The sequence below is a fragment of the Periophthalmus magnuspinnatus genome, chromosome 11, assembly GCF_009829125.3.
Source record: "Periophthalmus magnuspinnatus isolate fPerMag1 chromosome 11, fPerMag1.2.pri, whole genome shotgun sequence".
NCBI lineage: Eukaryota > Metazoa > Chordata > Actinopteri > Gobiiformes > Gobiidae > Periophthalmus > Periophthalmus magnuspinnatus.
Window position 1 is genome coordinate 11,183,658 of NC_047136.2, and position 21,752 is coordinate 11,205,409.

Consider the following 21,752-nt stretch of genomic DNA (forward strand, 5'->3'; position numbering starts at 1 on the left):
GTAATAGTATGCTTCTGCTAGAATATGTGAACCAAAGTGTGAAGTGCCTATGTAGACAACATACTTCCTGAATCTACTGTGTGAACATCTAAATTAGAGATTAAAGACATGTAAAATAACAAATAGGCTATATTTGGAAGCCATTGTCTGAACAACAATAAAAGGAAGAAGAGTGACTTATTAATTCAGCCAAATACGCATAGGTAAGAATACAGTATCTCTAAACCGTCCTACACTTGGCTATAGATTTCCTAGTGTGTCCTATGGTCCTGTCCCTCGCTTTGTGCTTGTGGGGGGCCCCCTGTCTCCGAGGGGGCGGGGCTCTCTGGACGGGCGCGCTCCTCGTCCGTCAGAGAGGGCGGGTTTGCAGTGCGCGTGGTGTGTCCGCTGCTGCTGCTGCTACTGCTCGCGTGCGGGGGTACAGCGGCAGGTGCGCACACACACCTTCCAAGCTCCGGGACACTTTTACGCGTTCCAAAACCACGCAAACCTCACGTTGCCTTATGATATTGTCGCGTCTCGTCCAACAAGACTGAAAGTGCCGCTGCGTCTGCTTTTGTTGCATGGACAAATGGGCTTTAGCGCGATGGGATTGGAGTTGAGGAACACGTAAGATGCTCTGAACTCGACCTAATTGAGAGAAAAAAGGAATTTGATAAGCTGATTTTGTCTTCTCACAGGCGGGATGTTGTAAGCGAGCGATACCGGGACAGTTACGCACAACACCGGACGCACTGAGAAAAAAGAGAAAAGAAAAGAACAGCGCGTGGATCCAGCGGCAGGGTTTCTTCGGTTTCTTCGGATTATGGCTCGTGCAGCGGTCTCCCTCAGCCTCTTCACTCTGGTCCTTACAAACTTGCACCTGTCGAGAGCCAACGACCGGCATGCGGTGTACTGGAACAGCTCAAACCTCCTGTAAGTCACTGCCTGCTCCTTCTCCTTTTCTGCTTTTGTTTTCTGTCCATTTAAGTTCACTTACTTGTTCAAGACAAAAGCATCATGTGATAAACCAACTAGTATCTGGATGTTGAGCTGCTTATGTTTACATTTTACTATTGACCCACTATCTATCAAGCCGGTGCCTTCCTTTAGAGTATATTACAGTTTATTCATGCAGTTTTAGTCTCCTTTAAAAAAAAATAAAATAAATTTGCCAACTTTTTCAATGTCTTGGAAAATCCCTATGAATTTAAAGTAGTAAAAATAGGTCAGAGGTCTTCTTATAAGTATACTCCACTGAAAAGTCACATTGCAGTTACCCTATGATATCCCTGGTTTAAATGACAGAAGCAACAAGCCGTTATAACAACTACTACTGTTTTGGCTGGAATATAGTGTAACTGTCTTATTTTTGTATTTATTCAAAATGACAGAATCTTCACGTGTCTCAATGGTAAACAGTTTTACCCATGTTCCTTGTTTTACCCTTGCAGCTGAGTGCTTACTGTATAAATATTTGATTGGCTCTCTTGCCATAGTCAGACTACTTAGCCTGTACTGCATCTGACTAAAATTGACTCATTTAAGCTTCCATCATTTCATTTGCTCGCTTTTAGTTTGGGGCTGTCTGTCATCTGACCTGCCAGCCGCCCAGGACAAATGCATAATTCACTGGCGGAGCTCAAAGTTTCATAAATCTACATGGCTCTATAAATCCCACTCAGTGTCTGGGGATGGTAATGGAGGTTGTTGGGTGTCTCAGGTAAAGCTGTGAGCCCAGAAGCAGGCTCATTGTGGGGCATAGATCGAAGTGGATCGCAGTGTCTTTGTCTTCTCATTAGCCAACAGTGAATGTATCTTTCTCCGCTTCTTTTATCTTCCTACAGCCCTCGTGATCCCCTCCTCCAGCTCGTGGCTCTGTCCATTTGTATTCACCTCATAGACGCACTGCTATCTCCTGGCTCCATCTGATGCTTAGTTATTTTCTACCCTTCTCCTATTTTTCTGCTGCGGGCCTGTCCCCCTCAATTCTCCTTTTTCTGCATCTCATTACTGTCCCACATCTGCTCCCGGTCGCTCATTCACCTCCCACGAAGCGCTCATACAAACGCCCATGATTAGAAATGTGTGTGAGTTATTGAAATGCATGTGACCGAGCGGTGTGTGGGTAATTCAAATATTTGATGATTTTTTTTTCCATAAGTTAAACATTGAGCCTGGACTGGATGGAAACAGTCAGCAGCCACTGCAGCAGTCATTTCCTCATTAATGTTAATGTGCAAATGTCACATTTAAAACTGTTTGAGATTTATGGCTGCAGGGGAGGCCCGTCTGCTCACAAAAGACTGTATTTACTGAGGTAGGCCCAAACGCCACACTTCAAATGTCAGACGCACTATTGGTCCTCTATCTATCAGTTTTAATTAGTCTATTGATGTGCACTTTGTCTAAAATGACTTTCACAGCTGGAGCACTGTTTCTCGTGTAGTCATTCATTACAGAGTTTGCACATTTTGTGGATTTAAATTGACATTTATGTGTTAACATGACAAATGGGAGTTCTTATTAATGAATTCAGAGTAATGTGATAAAGAGGGAGGCAGACAAAGTGCAGGTGTGGGTCTTAAGGCTGCGTGTGCAAAACCTCTACTTTACAAATACCTCTAAAATAATGCAGAAGCTGACCCAGTTTGCAGGTAGCATACGACTCCTGAGACACAGGCAGAATACTGATGGCCGTCAGGCCCAAGTGCTCTGGTTTAGGGCCACTGTGTCTGCTGAGCTCCGACGAGCAGCAAAGGCCCCCCTCCTCATCCAAGACTCTTGCCCTGGTACTGGTACTACAGAGGACTAGTACTACAGAGGCTGGTACTACAGAGGCTGGTACTACAGAGGCTGGTACTACAGAGGCTGGTACTACAGAGGGCTGGTACTACAGAGGGCTGGTACCGTAGAGGCTGGTACCGCAGAGGCTGGTACCGCAGAGGCTGGTACTACAGAGGGCTGGTACTACAGAGGGCTGGTACCGTAGAGGCTGGTACCGCAGAGGCTGGTACCGCAGAGGCTGGTACCGCAGAGGCTGGTACCGCAGAGGCTGGTACCGCAGAGGCTGGTACCGCAGAGGCTGGTACCGCAGAGGCTGGTACCGCAGAGAGGCTAGTACTATGCTCTCTATAGAGGGTGGTTCTACACTCAGGCTCCACAGGCCTGAGATCTTGCCCCTGAGAGCAGCAGTCTTTGCAGATGGCCACAGCACAGCTGTGAGAAACAGCGTCACTTGGAAGTGAAGCCGAAATGACTTTTCTGATGGCGCTTAGCTCTAAATGTCTTCTATGCCGTTTGAGTCAAAAGGGTCTGTCGCACAGCTGACTCCAGTATCACAGGGTGTTTGATAGTTTCTGAGGTAAACAACATCAGAATGTGATTTGTTATAGATTTTTCTCGGTGCAGCTCATTTAAAACAAGCTGTCTCTATTATCATAACCTGAAGAAATACAGCAGCCAGTGTTTTGATTACCGCCCGAGTCCGTCACGACCGTACTCGCCCTATTAGAAAGTGTTGCTCTAGCTTCCTCTCTCAGCAGTGCGCCTGGCCAAGTCGCTACAGATGTCCCTGCTAATGGCTGACTGAGGCAGAAAAAACACACACACAGGCCATTAAATCATCTCGATCTGAGGCCATCTGCCAATTAGACGAGATGTGCACCATCTTGTGTGTATAGCCACGGTGCAGTGCGGAGGTGGCACCTCGACCAGTGGACAGGGCTCCTGCCTCGGCCTCCCGGCCAGGGCCTGGCCTGAGCACACTAAGCAGTGCAATAATTGGGCTGCTTGTGTCTGCATGATCAAAACAAGAGTGTTTGGTGCTCAGCTACTTTCACATGTCTGCACTAATGCCTGTCGCTTAGCAAACACTTTGTTTGGGCAAAGACAGAAGACAGAGAAAGTCTTCCCTGTCCTTCAGTGAAATCTCTGCTGTGCAGATCAAAGTGCTGTGTTATTGTTCCTGGCTCAGTCAGTGTATCTACAGCTTTGTGTTCATGTTGCACATTATATCCCTGATACCAAACTCAAATGGTATTTGTCAAGCCCTAGACCACATGAAGAAAAAACAAGCTGGTCCCGACTCACCATATCACTGCTGCGAAATAAATGATCACCTTGACAAATGGCTTCCCAGAGAGTCGGAGGAACAGGGGCCTGTGATCAATGTGGAGTCAGGGTGCGTCTTACTCAAGCGCCTCATTAACTACTGCAGCTTTCTCTGTGCTCCAGCGCAGCTCCCTGCGGGCTGGCCACTGCTCACACCCCACAGGGACAAGTTTGGGACTATTTAGCTGCACTCAAACACTTCTCGTGACAAGTCAGATGAAAAAAGCACAGTGACGGATGGATATTGAGGAAGCAGACAATAGGAAAGTGGTTTGGGGGAGTTGGGAAGTGGGCGTAATGCAGAGATTGTGTGAGGAACAGTGAGATGTTTGGAGCAGCACACAGAAGATTGATGGAGTTGGCTGGAGTTGGCTAGGTGCAGCGGGGTGAGCAGAGTGCGTGTGAGCTGATGTGGAGGTGAGTGATTTAGCTGTGAGGCTCTGCTCTGAGGTACAGACCCTCAGGAGCTGATCCGTGCTAATGCAGACATGGACTGGGTTATCCGTGTGGACCTCTGCTCAAAAACAACTGCCCTTCACTCAAGCCGCTCCTAACAACACAACATGGGACAGGCGGACACATGACAAGCTCTGTTTACTGTCTAATTACTCCACTTCCACCCATAAGTTATGATATCCTGTTCTGACACTTAACTATTGATTTTATACTTACTAAGTGATTTTGTGAGTTTTAAGTAAAACATACTGATAATTACGGATTTATGATTAAACACATTCCAATACCACACAGTGAGTCTTTGCATTCAACATTCCTATAGTTCACATAATGTTTTCACATCTATTGTTACTCCATATTCTCTCAGAGAAACCAATTAGTCCTATATGGTATTATGTTTACCTTAGAGACAGATGCAGATTAGCACCAACAGTGCAGTGGTGGTTGTGCCTATGGAGACTGTACACAATTTAGTATGTAATTAGTGCTAAAAGAATGTTGAATTAGGGTCGATATAGAATATATACACACAATATACTTTGCAGCGCATTTGGTGAGATTGGGTTTGGGTTTGTATGTAAGCTCACCTCACCACTGATCTGATCTGTAATTTGGCCTGATGTCAAAAGCATATGTATATATATATATATATATATATATATATATATATATATATATATATATATATATATATATATATTCATATATATATATATATATTCTTCACATATTCTTATTGGACTTTCAGACATCTCACAGTCTGAGTCACACATAAATGAGCTAAGAAAAAGATATTTAATGGTTTGTATGGATCTGAGAGTGGTAGGCTAAATCAATGCGTTTATGAGTATGGGAAGGTGAAGCGGACCTGCTAAAACACAACACGAGGTGGCTTTCTCCATAGTAATCGATGGTGGCGCATCACTGATCAATGTCCAAATGCATTTTTAATTTGATTTCACAGCATCAGGAAATTGCCATGAAGTATTCTCGGACTGGCGCGAGCCGAAGCTGGCGTTACGTATTGCCTGGGACCAGCACGCCTCAAAATTGATTATTACAAGCTTGTCAGTCAGTGCTCCGAGGTTCAAGCTCACTGGAGGCTGTAAATACATCTGCACTAAACACTGTGCTTTTAGCTTATAACAGCAGCGCTAACTGCAGGACAGAAGGCACAAGCTTAAAATTGGATTCTGGATATTTAGTTTAGGGAAAATGTGTTGGACTAAACAAAATACAGCTAAACAAAATGTATGTTATTCATTCCTCAAGGCATGTGTAAAAGAGTTTCTTCCAAGCATGTATTTGCATTCAGATTAGTAATACTTTGAAAAGGTTGATGTAGTACACACTTGTTATAGCAAATGTTTTGTGAGTTTTAGCATTGTGCATCAAAGTTTGAATCATCCAAAGCATGTACCAACAAAATATACATATTTTTTGGACTGCCAAATCAATATCTGTGTGGTTTAACATGTCTAATCCTGAGCTATGACTGGAGAAGGGAATGTGGATGAAGGGTTTTTCTTGCCCATGGACACATTGATAGTATAAAATGATTCAGCCGCAGTCAAACTACAAACCCTGTTTAATGCCATAGTTGCCTTGCAAGCATGCAATACTTAAATATAATGATGTACAATAGATCAGGAAGAAGTTAGTGAGTAAAATCCATGTGTGTAATGCCAGTGACTGTGGAGGGCACATTAAGTTTGTCAATGCATCAGTTAAATACACTGTCAAATTTGAGCTTTTAGTATAGTTTTCTGTTATGTGTTATTCTGGATAATATACTGTTGTTACATGTGTCTTTTGATGTCAGTTGATGTTTTTGATTGGCTTTTTCAAATAAAGAGAAAAGCTCATTATGATGAAAGTTTTAAATTTTATTTGTGAACAGCTTTTGTATTCTTTGACAATGATATAGTAGATTGTTTCCTTGGAGATGCAGACACAACAGGCTTTAATCATTTCGCCACACAAGTTTAATGTTTAATAATACATGTACTTCGGAGTATGAGTTTTTCCTCTGAGTTAAAATGAGAAATGGGAATTTGCCCATAAAATGGATTTAATTCTTCTGGCCATATCTCCAAGCCCATATTTAATATATACGATCCAAGAGGGAAATTGGAGAAACTTTGACTATTACTCTGCTCCAGTAAAGTCTCTGGTCTCTTTATGTGTGGCTTCTCCAGACGACTCTGGCCTCAGACCTGCTCAGCTTTAATATGGAGCTATTGGTAGGCCTGGTCATTATCGCCCTTCATGGAGTTTGATGGGGACGTGCCCTGGGACCAATCAGGAGGCAGCACAGGTGAAGAGACTGCCACTTTATTTAACAGGTGCCCAAAGAAAAACATCGTTGGGTGCTCATACGCCATCAAAGCCCATTAGCATTCCATGTGCTGGGAGGTTATAAAACCGCACTTAACTGGCACGGGGGGCCCACCGGAGATGGTCCCGATCCCAGACAGGTAGAACCAATTTCAGACTCAATGATTTGAATGCAAATGTCTGCCACAAAGAGCGCCTTCCAAGTTGCGAATTTCCGCGCCACAGTACATTAGACTGGGAGTCTGCAGTGCGGTGCCCCTTACCCACTGGGAAATTATATTCCAGCTATGATGGAAAAGCCAGCTGAGGAGGGACAGATCAAAGCGGGTGATAGGTGGACGGTCACTGCCACCTGGAGGACCTGGATTATTTGGGAAATGGCTCTTGTTATGGTACACAGACCTAAAAACGATATTGCCGATGGTCAATTTTTTTTTTTTTTTGTTATTGAAGCGGAAGGGTGCTTGAGCGCTGCGGACTTATCAGTATCTGTAATGAAAGAGCTCAGAGTGGACACAGGTTGGTGCTCCGTCATATCTTGTTCTGACTGGTCCTCTCTCCTTAATACTCCCAGCGCGTACAGGACCAGATACTACTGAGGAAGGGTTTTTCTTTATTTTTGTTTTACTTATATTTTACTTGAGAGGTGGGCAGATTATCAAAATATCAATATTATGAATGTTGCTTGACATTTTGCAAAATTTCAATATTAAGTTTGTTGTTTATAATTAAAAATGCTGCAAAAAGAGCTGATTAAAAATGTAAATTGAAAACACAATCTCGTAAACATCCAAACAAGGATAAAAAGAGATGTTTTTGCACTTTTGTATGTTATGGTAATTTCCCATTTACCTGACACTTAAACCTCAAGTAATACGTTTGAAGACATGTTTTAGTCATAGTCTGTATAAAGAAGTGGACTAAGGGAGTGTGACATCACCCACAGCGTTCAGCTCGAGTCGAATGAAGCTCCAATCTGGGGTGGGCCTGTTGAAGGTAACGCCCCTTCCTGCCTCTGGTTGAGCACGGAGTGGGTGCTTAGCAATGCTGCCAATCAAATCTGTTGTTAATGCTAGTGAGAGTGACCTCGGTGAAAGAAGGCTCCTGATTAGTGTGTTGTTATTGCTCTTATCTTGATTTACAGGTGCAATGGCGAACATTTTGGGACCAAAACGATGAGCCTGACAGTAGTTACGGTGAGAGGGGCGACAGTTTTGCAATAGAGTAAATTGGAGCCAGAGTCGATGGAGCCGGAAGCACGCCCATACTCACCTCCTATTTGCAACGCGGCGGCTAGCGGATTAGCTATGTCCATTTATGTATAGAATCTATGGTTTGAGCCCATTTCTGTTGGTCTCAAATAATCTGAATCGCGATATTCATCATTAGGACTGCGAGAAATTGCAATTTCACTGGGCACAATTAGAAAATCACAAAAGCTGCAATTTTTGAAGTACATTAATTTCCTCAACAGACAACAAATATAAAAAAAAATTTGATTTTTTTTGTGATATTTCATGTGTATTATTCATGCAGCCTTAATTATTTTCAATATCCGCCACCCCTATTACTAATGTCACTGTTAAAATTGGTGTAAATAACTGGCTTAATCTGACAACAAGTGGACAATATCATCACAGCTTACAAACATGGTTCAAGTCCCCCCTTTTCAATATGTGTAGACCAATAATGAGGTTATCAGTTAGAAGTGAGCTTTCCCATTGAAATTGTAATTATGTGAACGTCCTGGACCCTTTGGCAGCTGTCGTTGTTGTAATGAGAATATTTGAAGAAAATTGAAATCGCTCTAATTCTCTGTACATCCACAAGGAACCGTGGTAATTTGACCCTTGAGCAACGCGCATTCACCTCTACGACTTCACAGATTTTTGTTACGGGGGGAATACGAATATCTTGTAGTGAAAGTGCGCTATTACAAAAATGATAGCAAAGTCTTAAACGCTTCTAAGTTGTAAATGGATTGGAAAGAAAACTGTTACGATATATTCTAATGCTCCTACTAGAAACCCGGGTGCACTTTAGTCACTTAGAAGAAAGCAATGAAAGAGGGTACATATGTTCTAGTTATTCACAGACTGTATCAAAGACAATGCAAAGTCATGGGATCACAGCACGGCACTGTAAGCTGCGTCGCACTCTTTTCTTTCCTGCCTTGTTTCCGTATCTTCCACTTCATCATTTAATCAGGTCTCGTGTTGGTCGGCATCAAAAATCTATTTCGAATTCATTTGCTGCCTTGATGTGTAAATTTGGTTATGGTTAATACATGAGCTACAGCACATGCATAATCATGCCTCTCCAGTCTCACACTCGCACCTCACTGCGTCCCGGAGTTCTCCCCCATTGATTCATATGAACAATACGTGACCAGTTGTACACTACAGGGACCCTTCAACTGTGGGGGCGCCCCTCTGTCCCATTAGCCAATCAGATCAGAGCTGCTTTAGACGGACATTATGGACTGCTGTTAGCGTTTGTAACAGTGTTGAGTAGGGATAAAAAGGGCAGTGACATGCTGGTTAATTGCCTATTTATTACCGGTTTATTATTCTACCTCAATTAGATTAGATATTACTGATAAGTGTGTTTTAAAATGACGTCAAAAGATTATCAAGTGACTGAAGTTTGAGTATTTACATAAATCTCTCTAAGCTGTCGCTCTAAAGTTCAAATGTTTGACTGTCCAATCAACAATCTGTACCAACCTTTTGAATTTTACTGAAGAAATTCCATTCATAATCATATTCTAATTAAATACTGTATCCCCTATCCAAATGTGTATACCGTATCCAGCTTGTAGTAATAGCCTGTACCTGTCCCGAAAATCGGCTTTGGCTCTGCTCCAGTGTGCTGCAGCCTTGTTTGTTAAGGTATTAATACGGTTGGTTCAGCTGTTCCCGATGTAGCTCAAGGCTGTGTACAACAGACATCTGTGTTGTGTTCTCACCACACTGATTTGTGAGCAATACATTATTATATGCCATTCATTTAGTACCTATACATTACATATCCTCTATCCTGACGCTAAATGGACCACAGTCTAGACCAGCTTTGATCCACACATCTGCCTATTCTCTTTGTGTTACTGTAGGTTGTTACTGAATCATGATACAACAACAACAAAATGGGCTGCAAGATTAATTGCAATCTTTAAAGTACCATGTTTTCCCTGACCAAAAACCCCAAAGTATCCAGTCTTGTTCTACATAAATAGATCTGTGCAAACATGTTCTGAAAGGTGATTCCTGTATTGTGTTCCAGTCTTTTTGTTAATTCTTCTGGAGGTGCTTAAATGTGAACTTTGAACAGAATCCTACTATTAAAACCAAATTGTTCAGCTCTAAACAAAATATCTCACACTAGTGCAAAGGTATGATAAATATTGAACCATAAACTACTGTTTCATCTTTCATTTATTGAACACATATCGAACTAGTTGCAAACCTGTTGACATTTTGCGGTAGGGCTGTCATGATAAGTAGTATATCAGCTTATCATTTTGTATATGAAAGCTGAAACAATATATTTTGGGGCTCAGCATTTATCATGTGAACAATTTCTTTATAAAAGTAGGGAAATTTGGGGTAATTTTGTTGTACTGTAATAACATTTGAGCTGAAAAACGTTGAACAAGTGACTTCTATGGCTAATTATTACTTCATTCTGCTATTTGTTTGTTGCAGCTCATGCCTTTTAATGACACTGTCCACTAAAAAAAATGTTCATTGGGATTATCTTGCATTATTGTTCTTGTGTCAGTGATATAAAGTTATTTCAATATTATAGTTTATTGCAATATAACTCTGTAACAATATATTGTGCTTCAAAATTTGTTATCGTGACATGTTTTGCGTACAGTCGTTTCAGGGTTAGGATTTGGGTATACAGTTTTAATCAACTGTAATTAGCCCTGTCACTATAATACATTTTAAAGTTCGATAAAACATAGAAACCCAAGAGCAGATTTAAACCCCAAAAACTGTTCTAAATCTGCAATATGATAAAACAAAAACAAAAAATAAAAAATGCAATAACTAAATAGCAGAATGAAACACTTTAGTACTTAGTTTGCATCTGTAATGAGCCATAGAAGTTATTAATTCAATCTTTTATGGTTTAAATCTTATCATAACCAAAACAATAAGCAAACATTTCCCAGTAGTGCAAAGAGAATGTACACACCATAAATACTGACACCCAAAAATACAATTTTAGCTTTCATATTTTGAACAATAAGTCGACATAGTAATTATAGACAGGCCTAATTGTAATAGGTTTGACAAAAATTTAATATCTTGATATTTGGGGGGTTATCTCGATGACCATAATGGGGGGGTGTTATGGCAATCTGAATTATTGCATAAAACATGAATCAACCGTGGAGTTAACTACAAAAGTGCGGAGAAGGCACTGCTTGGAAGATTACCCTGCACATTTGTTTTATTATTAATCAGCTCTTTTTGCAGCCTTTTTAAAATACTTGTGTTATAGATGATTTTGTACATCTCCAAAACGACAAAAACACTGCAATATTTTACACAATATTATACGCAGTGTTGTACTTTTTATATATATATCTCACACCTCTACACGACAATAGAACATCCACTTTAATACAAGTCTGTAGCTGCAGAAGTGTTTGGTGATCATAACGTAATAACATAACAGTGCGTTCATTTAGCTTTGAATCATTTTACATTGCGGAGTACATTTCCTTTGTGCTGCTAAACGTGCCAGAGTGGAGCCCAGCACAGCACTGGGAGGCAGAGACAGGCTGTGGCCATGCTGTGTGTGGGTGTGTGGAATATCAATGTCCTGCTGCGTCCTCACTCTCCCGGTGTGAGTCCAGACGCTATTAGGTGGCATTTAAGGTGTGTTCAGTCTGTGTCTGCCTTCCCTGCTTTGGATTACCTGGATTGATTGTTGGTGAAAGCCCTGTAATAATGCTGTGTTTTGGTCCTTTTACAGCCAGGTTGCTTCTGTCTGCACTCTGAGCTGTTTTAGTTTATAAAGACACTTCTGTTTGGTCAGTGGTTTTGGTTTGTTCTAATGCTGCATGTAAATGTCTTTGTTATGTGTCTTACAAATGTTGGAACATTTGGTGCAGAAATATGACTTTGTTCCCTTACACTTTAAGTTTGTCCTTTTTTATTTTAACCCGTTTAATGCCATAGTTGCCCTGTAAGCCTGTAATACTAAACTCTAATGATGTATCAGGAAGAAGACGGCAACTAAAATCCATGTGTGTAATGCCAGTGTAGAGGAAATTAGCAAGTTTGTCCTTGTCTAACAGTTAAATACATGGACAAATCTTGGCTTTTAGCATAGTTTATTTCATTATATTATTCCAGATAATATATTGTCATTACATGTGTCCCATAAAATAAATAAAATTGTAAATTAATCTTTAAATAAGGAGAAAAGCTCATTATGACGGATATATTAAACGATCACATGGTTAATGGTCACTTTTTTATATAGTGTTTTCCACCTTCAAGTCACTAAAAGCACTTTACATCAAGGAGCCAGTCACCCATTCACACACATGTACACACTGGAGACAAGGTGGGTTAAGTGTCTTGCCCAAGGACACAACAACAGCATTCATTTATGGGAGCTGGAATCGCACCGCCAACCTGCGAGTCAGTGGATGTTACCGCTCAACCAATGATGTTTATGTCAAGAGCGCCGGACAAACACTGTACCAACTGAGCTACTGTCGCTATTACATTTTTATTTAAAAACAGTAGCTTTTTGAATTCTTTTAGCACATCTTTATTGTTTATTCTTAATCCTCATTAGCTCTTACAGCATCAATAATTATTCTTCCTTCCTTCCGTCCACAGTAGATCCATTAAATCCTAAATCGATGGTAACTAACCTTAACTCCATATTCGATGTTAGATGTTATATCACCACCAGTTGTGATTGTGTGTTTTATTGGGCTCTCATTAATATTTCATCACGTGTGTTACAGGTCACATGGGGTTGGGCCTACCACAGCTGCTCGGAGCGGGCTACACTGTTGAGGGTTGCTTGTTAATCTCACGGCTATGAATAATACAACAACTCATTTTGACTTGGGTGTATCGAAGTTATGTTTGATTGTAGCTGGTTTTCCACACAACAAGTGGATATAAAATAAAATAGAAAGTGCTGATCTCCACCAAGCCATACTATTTTTATCCAAATGGTAAAAATCTGGCCTTCTCTTGCGTGAAATTTTGCCATTTTGCCATATAGAGCTAGCTTATAAATCACTATAGTCGAATCTTGCCCTGTCACAATGATTACTATATCGACTTATTGTTCAGTTTATGTTAGATGGAACAATCATTTTTGTTGTCAATATTTATCGTGGGTACTTTTTCTTTTTACTACTGGGGAACTTTTTGATATTTTTCTGTACTACGACAAGATTTGAGCTATAGAAGGTCGAATACATCACTTCTATGACTCATTGTAGATACAAAATAACTACTTAAATATTTAACTCTTCAGTTTATTTATCGCAGTTTGTGTTTTTTTTAACCTTATTACACGTTTAGAGTAGTTTCCTTGGGATAATCCTGCTTTAGGGGGATTATGTCAGAGGCATAAATTAGTTTTATTATTGTTTATCATCTATATTTACTTCAGCAATATGTCGAACTTCAAAATTTGTTATCCTGACAGGCCTAGTAGAATCTGCATGACACGTATTCTTATATTGGCCTTTTGTTTCTTGTAGCATGTTAATTTACAACACAGTAATTGCCTGATGAATGTTTTTCTTAGGAGCCATATTTCATGCTGGGTATGGGTTAATCATATTACCATGAAGAACGACAGTTGTGTCCTTTTCCACGTGCTCAGATACTGTATATATTGCTGTATATCTTGCATACTTACCGAATTCTGAACCAAATATCCATCAGAAATAATTTAGGTTGAATACATTGTTGATTTTTTTCAAATTTTCATTTTTTTTTTGTCAGATTTTTTATGGTGCAACAAAAAAAACAACAGCCACATCTGACTAGCAAAAGCTGTTTAGAAGTAAAATCAAACGAACGACAACAGAAGAACATTCCTCGCTGTCTTTCCTTCACCTGCCTTTGTGAAAATGTCGTGATATCACAGCTCGTTCTCTGAGACCTCACCTCTGCTTGGATAAACGTGCCCTGTTTATCGTCATCATGGTATCATCCTCGTATTGGAGTTAGCTATTTTTCAGTCACTTCCACTCAACACCATGATCACTTATGAATGCACTGATGGATTCCTTATATTAGATATGATGCAAACATATTTTTCTATTTAATTAGGAAAATGTCATGTTGATCCAAGGCGTTTGTATACGTAAAGTACACAAAATTTTTCCCACATATTTGACCAAAATATATATTGCACCAGATAATTTACATTTGCAGTAAATTAGAAAACGTTTTACTGTGCGATAATTAGGAAGTGCATGTAAGCAGGTTAGCTGTTGTTAACTTTACCAACTCTGTACTGGTCTCTGAGAATTGAGAAAAGTGCGTATAAACTCATCACAGTGAGTAATTAGGATGTTCGGAAAGCGCAGTGTAAGTAAGGAATAACTTTGGACCACTGCAAACTATTTAAATGAACTAGTTATGTTTATAGGTTGGTAAAAAAAAACACAGCACTTTTAATTAACATGAATTATTTACAGAGAAAAATGGCGTTAGATTTCATTAGTTACACAGGAAGGACTGGATTTATAAGTAGCCTATTATTATACTGTAGCTCTTTATTTGGACATATTTCTCAGTAAACATCATTTCTTTGTATTTTGCCTGTGTCTTGTGGCTGTTGTTGTTTATAGTGTTTTTGCTCAGCCTTGTGGCCGTGCTCTGCTTCACCTTGTGTAGAGTCAATGGGGGAGTCCCAGTGGACCCTCAGCTCCACCGCAGTGCTGTGCGTAGGCGTTCAAAGAGCGCCGACCTCAAGTCACTCCTCCATTTCATTTATAGCCATATAGAGATTGAATTGTATTGTTGTTTAGCTGCATTTGTTAAATTATTTTAGCTTCAAAGGTAGTCATAGGACGGTGTTTTTGAAATTGAGATGCAGGACTGATCTCGTGCAGGATAATTGTAGCTGCTCAGATCAGTTCCCTCTGATTTAAAATGACTTCCACATACAAGTCAAAATGTCATGATTTGAAAAACATTGTCCAGATGACCTTTTAAACATTTTCAACAATGGATCACTCCTGGACAAATGAGGGATTACACTGACTGCTTCACTATGAAACACTATTAATTATATGGTCACATTCGGAAAAAAATAAAATAAAATGAAATCCACAGTAATCAAAATGAGTTGATAACTGAACTCTTTTGGAAAGGTTTTTGCCTATCATTAAGCACAATGGGGTAATCTGGAAATTTCACTATAAAACACTGGAATTATGCTTGCTTGTAAAAAAAAAAAAAAAAAAGGAGCCATATAAATTTGACATTCAATCAAAAAATCAGTGAATGACATGTACTGCAATTTTCTTAGAGCTTACTACGCTTTAAAAATACTGACAGCTGCTAGTAGTTAGTAATTTTGCATCATAGTGGCTCATGTTTTAAATTTTTATCCACCATTTAACTGTAGTAATAAGATAATTCACTCTAATTTTTTTTCCGTTTTTGCAGTGAAATTCTGTTAACAGCTGTTATTTTACCTTGAGATTTGTGCGAGTGTGTAGCTGGTAAAGTCTGCAGTGTCTCTTTCTACGTCTTTCACTATAGCACACGTACAGTAAGAGATAGATGGTTATGATAAATAGATTTGCCTTTGCAGCACTTAAAGAGATTCTGTGCCACTTCCCAGGAGAAAGAAGGAAAAAAAAAGTTAGGAGAAAAAATAACCGAAAAGGGTTGAGGTTTGAGGGGGGGAGGCGGAGATTTGAGTGGAGCGGAGATGTAAAGGGAAAGGTAGCGTATGGAGAATATTAATGACATGTCAGGATGTAGAGAATCTTTTAAGACCTTTATTCTGGTGCCTACAGTAGGGGAAGTCGCTGTTAAACCAGGGAGATTGAAAAGCAGAATGTAACACACTCAGATATAAATGATAATGGACTCAAGAGGACCACATTCCGCACCTTTTTTGTTATATTTGAAATTGACCTGTTCCAACAATAAAAGTAGTTACTGTAGTTACGTGTGCAGCTGGCAGCATAGCATCTCATCATGTGTTTGAGGCAAAGTACATTCGATTACCCGTGGATATGAAAGACAATACTTTTCCGAGCATGTAATAACCACAGACTGTATAAAGGAGTGGACTCTGTGAGCGTGACGTCACCTGTAGCGTTCTACTCTAAGCTCATCGAGGCTAGAGCAGTTATAGCGGCCAATTTGGAGCCGAGTTACGTATTTGGAATTCCGACAGCAAGTATCATAGCAACCAAAGAGCCAATCCGGAGCGGGGCTGTTGAAAGTATGCCGTCTTTCAAACATATTTCACCTTGGGGAAAGAAGGCGGCAGATTTGTGTCTTATTAATGTTCATATCTTGAGTTACGGACACAATAGTGAAATAAAAATACCAGGATCATGTAGAGCAGCAGTCTCAAACTTGCAGCCCACGAGACGATATTTTGTGGCCCGCAGGACAATATGAAAGTTTAATGTTAGTCAGTGACATTACCATGTTGTGTGTAGAAGCTTCCTCCGAATCTTTAAACCCCAAACACACGTGTCACTCGCGCTGTGTACTCCCGTCACAAAAGATTCAACAAATAACGATGTGTATCCATAAAATCCACAAGAATGATCATATTTCCTCATGTATGGTGAAAACAGAGATGACGTATGAGCGCGGTTGCGGACTTTCCATTACAGTAACTCCGCAACCAATTGTGCTCTCGTGTAAATTCAAACGACATCTCAAAGCAGAGGCATGGGGCTCTTTAAATATTTTACTGTCATTACGGTAATGTGCTTACGTTGTCCCTCGAAGATGACGAATCAGAGCGCAAGTGCCATGGGGATTTTCCCAGTCAGTTACTCAATGTGTCAAAGAAAAAATATGGATGGATATGTAAAATAGAGGTAGTTGTGTGAAAAACATGATTTTTATGGCTAAAAAAAAGAATAAAAGTCTAGGTGAGATATACTGGTCTAAAATGTGCTCAGTCCTTAAAGGGTTAACTATGTCCATTACATATACACTCTATGGTATTTACAGTTTTTTTTTTTAAGTCTTAAAGGTTTATTGTAAGTTACGTTGAAATACCCTCCTAAAGTTTGTATAGTATATGCCCATTATAAGCTCTAATTGTCTTATGTCTTATGTTTTTTACAGCTAAAAGTATGTTTCTATGTGCACAGGGTCGCCTCTCCACAAATCTGACCTCTACCTTTTACCTGGTCGTGTCACCTGCTTGTCTCCGTGGAGTTTAATCCCGAACTATGACACACTCCATGCAAAGCAATAACGTCCAAGCAGGGGGTTAGGCCTGTCACGATAACACGTTTTGAAGTGTGATATTTTAATGAGGTAAATATAGATGATAAACGATAACACTGAAACTCATGCTACAGACACAATAACGCAAGAGCAGATTTAAACCACAAAAACTATCCTAAATCTACAATATTGTTTGAAAGCTGCAATAAAAAAAACAAAATGACACTGTAGTACGTTGTTTGCGTCTGTAATGAGTCATAGAACTTATTAATTCAGTGGCTTAAATCTTATCTTGTGGCTTAAATCTTATCATATAACAGAAAGTGGTACTGTATGGTACTGTATTTGGTCTAATAATGAACTCTGTAACTATATAACACTGTCTGAAAATAAAGAATAAAAAAAAAAGAAAAAAAAAGATCATATAGCCAAAAAATAACCAAAAATTCCTCAGCAGTGCAAAGAAAATGTACACAATATAAATACTGACCCCCGGCAAAAAAATATTTTCCAGCTTTCATATATTGAATGATAAATTGCTATAGTAATTATCGTGACAGGCCTAACAGGGAGTGGAACTTGTGCCAGAAAAGTGTATAGTGCCTTTAAAATCAAAGTCATACGTCTCCCAATGCACATCACTAAAGGGAGGAGCTTTGGACAACGAAACAGAAAAGTGAAAAAAAAAGTTATCATAGGCGCAAATTGCTTATAAGGCAACATAAGCCTCATAGTACATATCTTGTTAGTGTTCCCTGTGATATTTTTAACAGCGAATCACACAAACCGTCTTCCCTGTGAGGTAGCTAGTAGGTTGCGTATTTCTCTATACCAAGCTATTTCTCTCTATATGTCTTCTACACAGCGATCTTTGTAAGTGTGTCAGGACCCCTGCTTGGAAACCTCCTACCTCCTGTCGACAGAGGAGAGATAGAGCGGGCTGAGGAGTGTCGCTGGAGGAAAAAGGAAATATATAAAACCTGAGCAGAGGTAGAAGAGGAGGGGAGCGGAGAGGAGCGAGAGTGGAGCTGACACTTATTTAAGTCATGATGCAAGTGAGAAATGTCTTTGTACAGGTCTGTGGCTCCGGTGTCAGCGTGAAGGCCGAGATCAGAGCTGTCAAATACACAGGCAGAGGAGAGGGAAATGAACACTGGATTTTACAATAGGCCTGTACAATATATGGCAAATGTGTTGTTTTATGCTATATTATTAGAGTGCAAAATCATGGGCGTGGTAATAATGTTTATCAGACAAACAGATAGGCCTCAAGAGATTTAAGATGTACATTTGCAAGTGCTATTATCTTTTGGAATATGTTATGGTTGCTTTCTAGATCTGGATTAGTAGTTAGCTTAGTTTACTTTATTTTAGCTTGTCTTTTAACATCACCTGTATTATAAATTAAAAATGAACAGTGTGTTTAGGTTTACACACTATTCCAAGATGGCTGTTGTAATTGTCATAGCACACATCCAACATAGTCATTGCATATGTTTTTCTAATACTGTACGCTTTACCTACACTTCATTTTAGATGTAAAAGAGAATGTAGTGTGATTGTATAGCGGCTGGTAAACACATTGCTAGTTAAGCACAGAGCAGGAGAATAACACGTACTGCCTCGGGTCGTTGTTTATGAAGGGAGCAGCGAATGTGACACGGCGAGACTGCACAAGATGGATTCCTGCTGTGGAAATTGGTCTAATATCAGGAGGTTTATTCCCTGGGAGCACTTAGGGCTGTTGAAAACACTGTGGCCTATGACTGAAGGAGGGAAAAAATGAAAGAGGGAGAAAGGCAGTAGATAATCAAATCCTCATCTGAGCCTGTCTACAGCCATTCGATCCACACAAATATAAATTGGAATATAACGCTTCTCCTTGTCATTATCTGCCGTGTGAAGTGTACATATGGGAATGCCTTCGTCTCCAAAGCCTATAATGTTGACTGGTGTAATACGTAATCCGGTCTCTAGGGGTCATAACGTAGACTTGGTGCCAGTCCCAACCCTGGATACATGGAGACTGCTCGGGTTAAAACATTAATTAAAAAAGAAATGAAAGGAAAACATTAAGACACAAAACGATGCCAATGCAATCATGGTGCACTATAGGGAGATGAAGGGTTGTGGCCCCTCCATAAAGCAGGGGTGTCAAACTCAATTTAACCGAGAGCCACATCAGCAAAATGGTTCGTCTCAAATTTGCAAAGATATAAAAATATGTCTGTTTAATTGTGTAACTCCTGATAAACTGACATTTTAAGACAGTCATACATTAAATTTATCTTGTCACCGGCCACATAAAATGACATGGCGGGCTGTATTTGGCCCCCGGGCCTTGAGTTTGACACATGTGCCATAAAGGAAAAAATCAAACGGACTAATTTCTTGAAATAAATTACACTGTTGCAATATGTAAATGTAAAAAAAAAAAATCAAAATTATTCAACTTCTGTCTTCAACAAAAGTGCCTTTTTCATTTTTTAAATTTAGTTTGGATTTTTCAGTCTTTTGAAAAACTAAAATTTCCAGTTCGCCTTCAAAATAGGCACTTGCACTATTTCTTAGTACTGCAATGGTCATAGCAGAGCACACAAAATTCCTACCAAAGTTAAAATGAATTTGATTATACATCACCAAGTATACGCTGAATAACAATAACGATGTCTATAATATGTTGATCTTATGCAGTACAGTGAAAGACCCTAATTAGCCGACTAAAGGAAATTAAGTTTTGGTAAAATGCGTCTGGAGTTTGTAACCTCCAACGCTGGTGTAAGGGGCTAAATTAGCACCAAGGAAACCATATCTCCAGTTAATGTGCAGAGCAGGAAGATAACAGCATCTCAAAAATGCCAGGCACATTAACATTCCTCTGCTGTACTGTGTGCGCGAGAGAGGGCTCAGTTTTTAAATCTATAAAAAATAAATTGGTGTTCCGTCAGCAAAAATCTGCCTCTCCTTCTCCTCCTCCACTCCTTCCTCTTCATTAGACAGTTCATCAGAAATCTATCATCCTATGTTTTATTTATGAGCAAAGGCCATTTAACTCGTGGCACCTGCTCTTAAGTTATTTATTTTGTAATAGTTTGACACAAGTGTCTCTATTGTATAGGATTCACTTTAATGCGTTTATCTTATCACAGCATTCAGAACACAGTGAGACGCATTGCTGTGTTAATCCCTAACAGCTGGAGACATTATACCTGAATTTCCGCACAGGAGAAGTGGACTTTCATAACACTACAGGCATAAGGAATACTGATTTTAAATATAGTCTTTTTTATTGTCCATAGAATTAAACAATACATCCAGATTGCCTAGACAGATCAGCAAATGGTCACCTCTGCCTAATGATGCATTCACTTGTTGAACATAGTTATTTATAATATTTGTAACGTTAAATTGGCTATCATGTTGCATCCTAGTTTTCCTCATAAAGCACTGACCTCCTAAAATGTGCCAATTCCCAGTTTGCATTCAGGAATTCATGCTTGTAAATGTGATGTAATTCCCGTATTAGAAATGATGTAGCCATGTTTACCAAAAAGTGTTTGTCTGTTCCACTGACAAAAAGCTGCATTGACTTGTATGCAAATATCCATTTTCAATCAGGCTTCGGTCCGAGCAGTTCGATCCAGATCCGACTCGCTGAAAGGTAATTTACCCAGAATCCCTCATGCCCAAGGTCACCTGCAGGAGTGACACGTTTAATCACTAACCTCTTCACACTGTTATAAGAGGCCAGAGCAGGTCAGCCTAAGTAAACTGAGTCTCACTGGGTGCATTATAACAAGGTCCCGTGCTTTGTGAGGCTCCTGTTATATGAGCTGCTGCAGATGATAACACTGGAGCCGCTACACTTTGGTTAATTGGTAAATTTGCATCATAATGATATAAGCCTGAACCTAAAATTGATGCTAATTGACTCGCAGCAAAACAACTTTTGAACATGCACACACAAGTTAAGAATGGATGAAGGTTCAGAGCAAGAAGACAAATGTTTAAATTCAACATGTTCTTTAGAAACACTCTACAACCATCTGATATTTAAACAACACTGGTTAGAACGCTTCATGGTTTGGCATTTTTTATTTGTGATTACAATTTCAATAGGCTTAAGACAGACACACGCAATAAACAGACCTGTATCCTGGTAGCTCATGTATGACATTTCAGATATTAGATGCATGTGTTGTGTATTTTACCTGTTTGGGCTCTCTACACGAAAATTCACACTGTCTGCTGTTTATAAGAGAACTTATGACCCATTAAATGATATACAAACATGTCTGGCTGCTGATTTGCTACTTCCCACACTGCATTATTTGTAAGTAGTCATTTTCTTTTATTTGAAAAGTAAATTAAACTACATTTCTACTTCGACTCTGAAGGTAAATGAAAAATCTATGGAAATGTAAAATGTCC

General features: G+C 39.6%; 1 protein-coding gene across 1 annotated transcript in view; it reads left to right on the plus strand.

Annotated features, from left to right (window-relative positions):
• The first annotated feature begins 366 nt into the window (after positions 1-366).
• The window catches only part of efna3a (ephrin-A3a), a 112,046-nt gene continuing 90,660 nt past the window's right edge, over positions 367-21,752 (plus strand). Inside the window, exons 1-2 of the mRNA XM_055225297.1 lie at positions 367-609; positions 681-915. Coding sequence (XP_055081272.1) covers positions 806-915 — 110 coding nt within the window. The 5' untranslated portion in view covers positions 367-609; positions 681-805. The remainder of the gene's footprint in view (positions 610-680; positions 916-21,752) is intronic.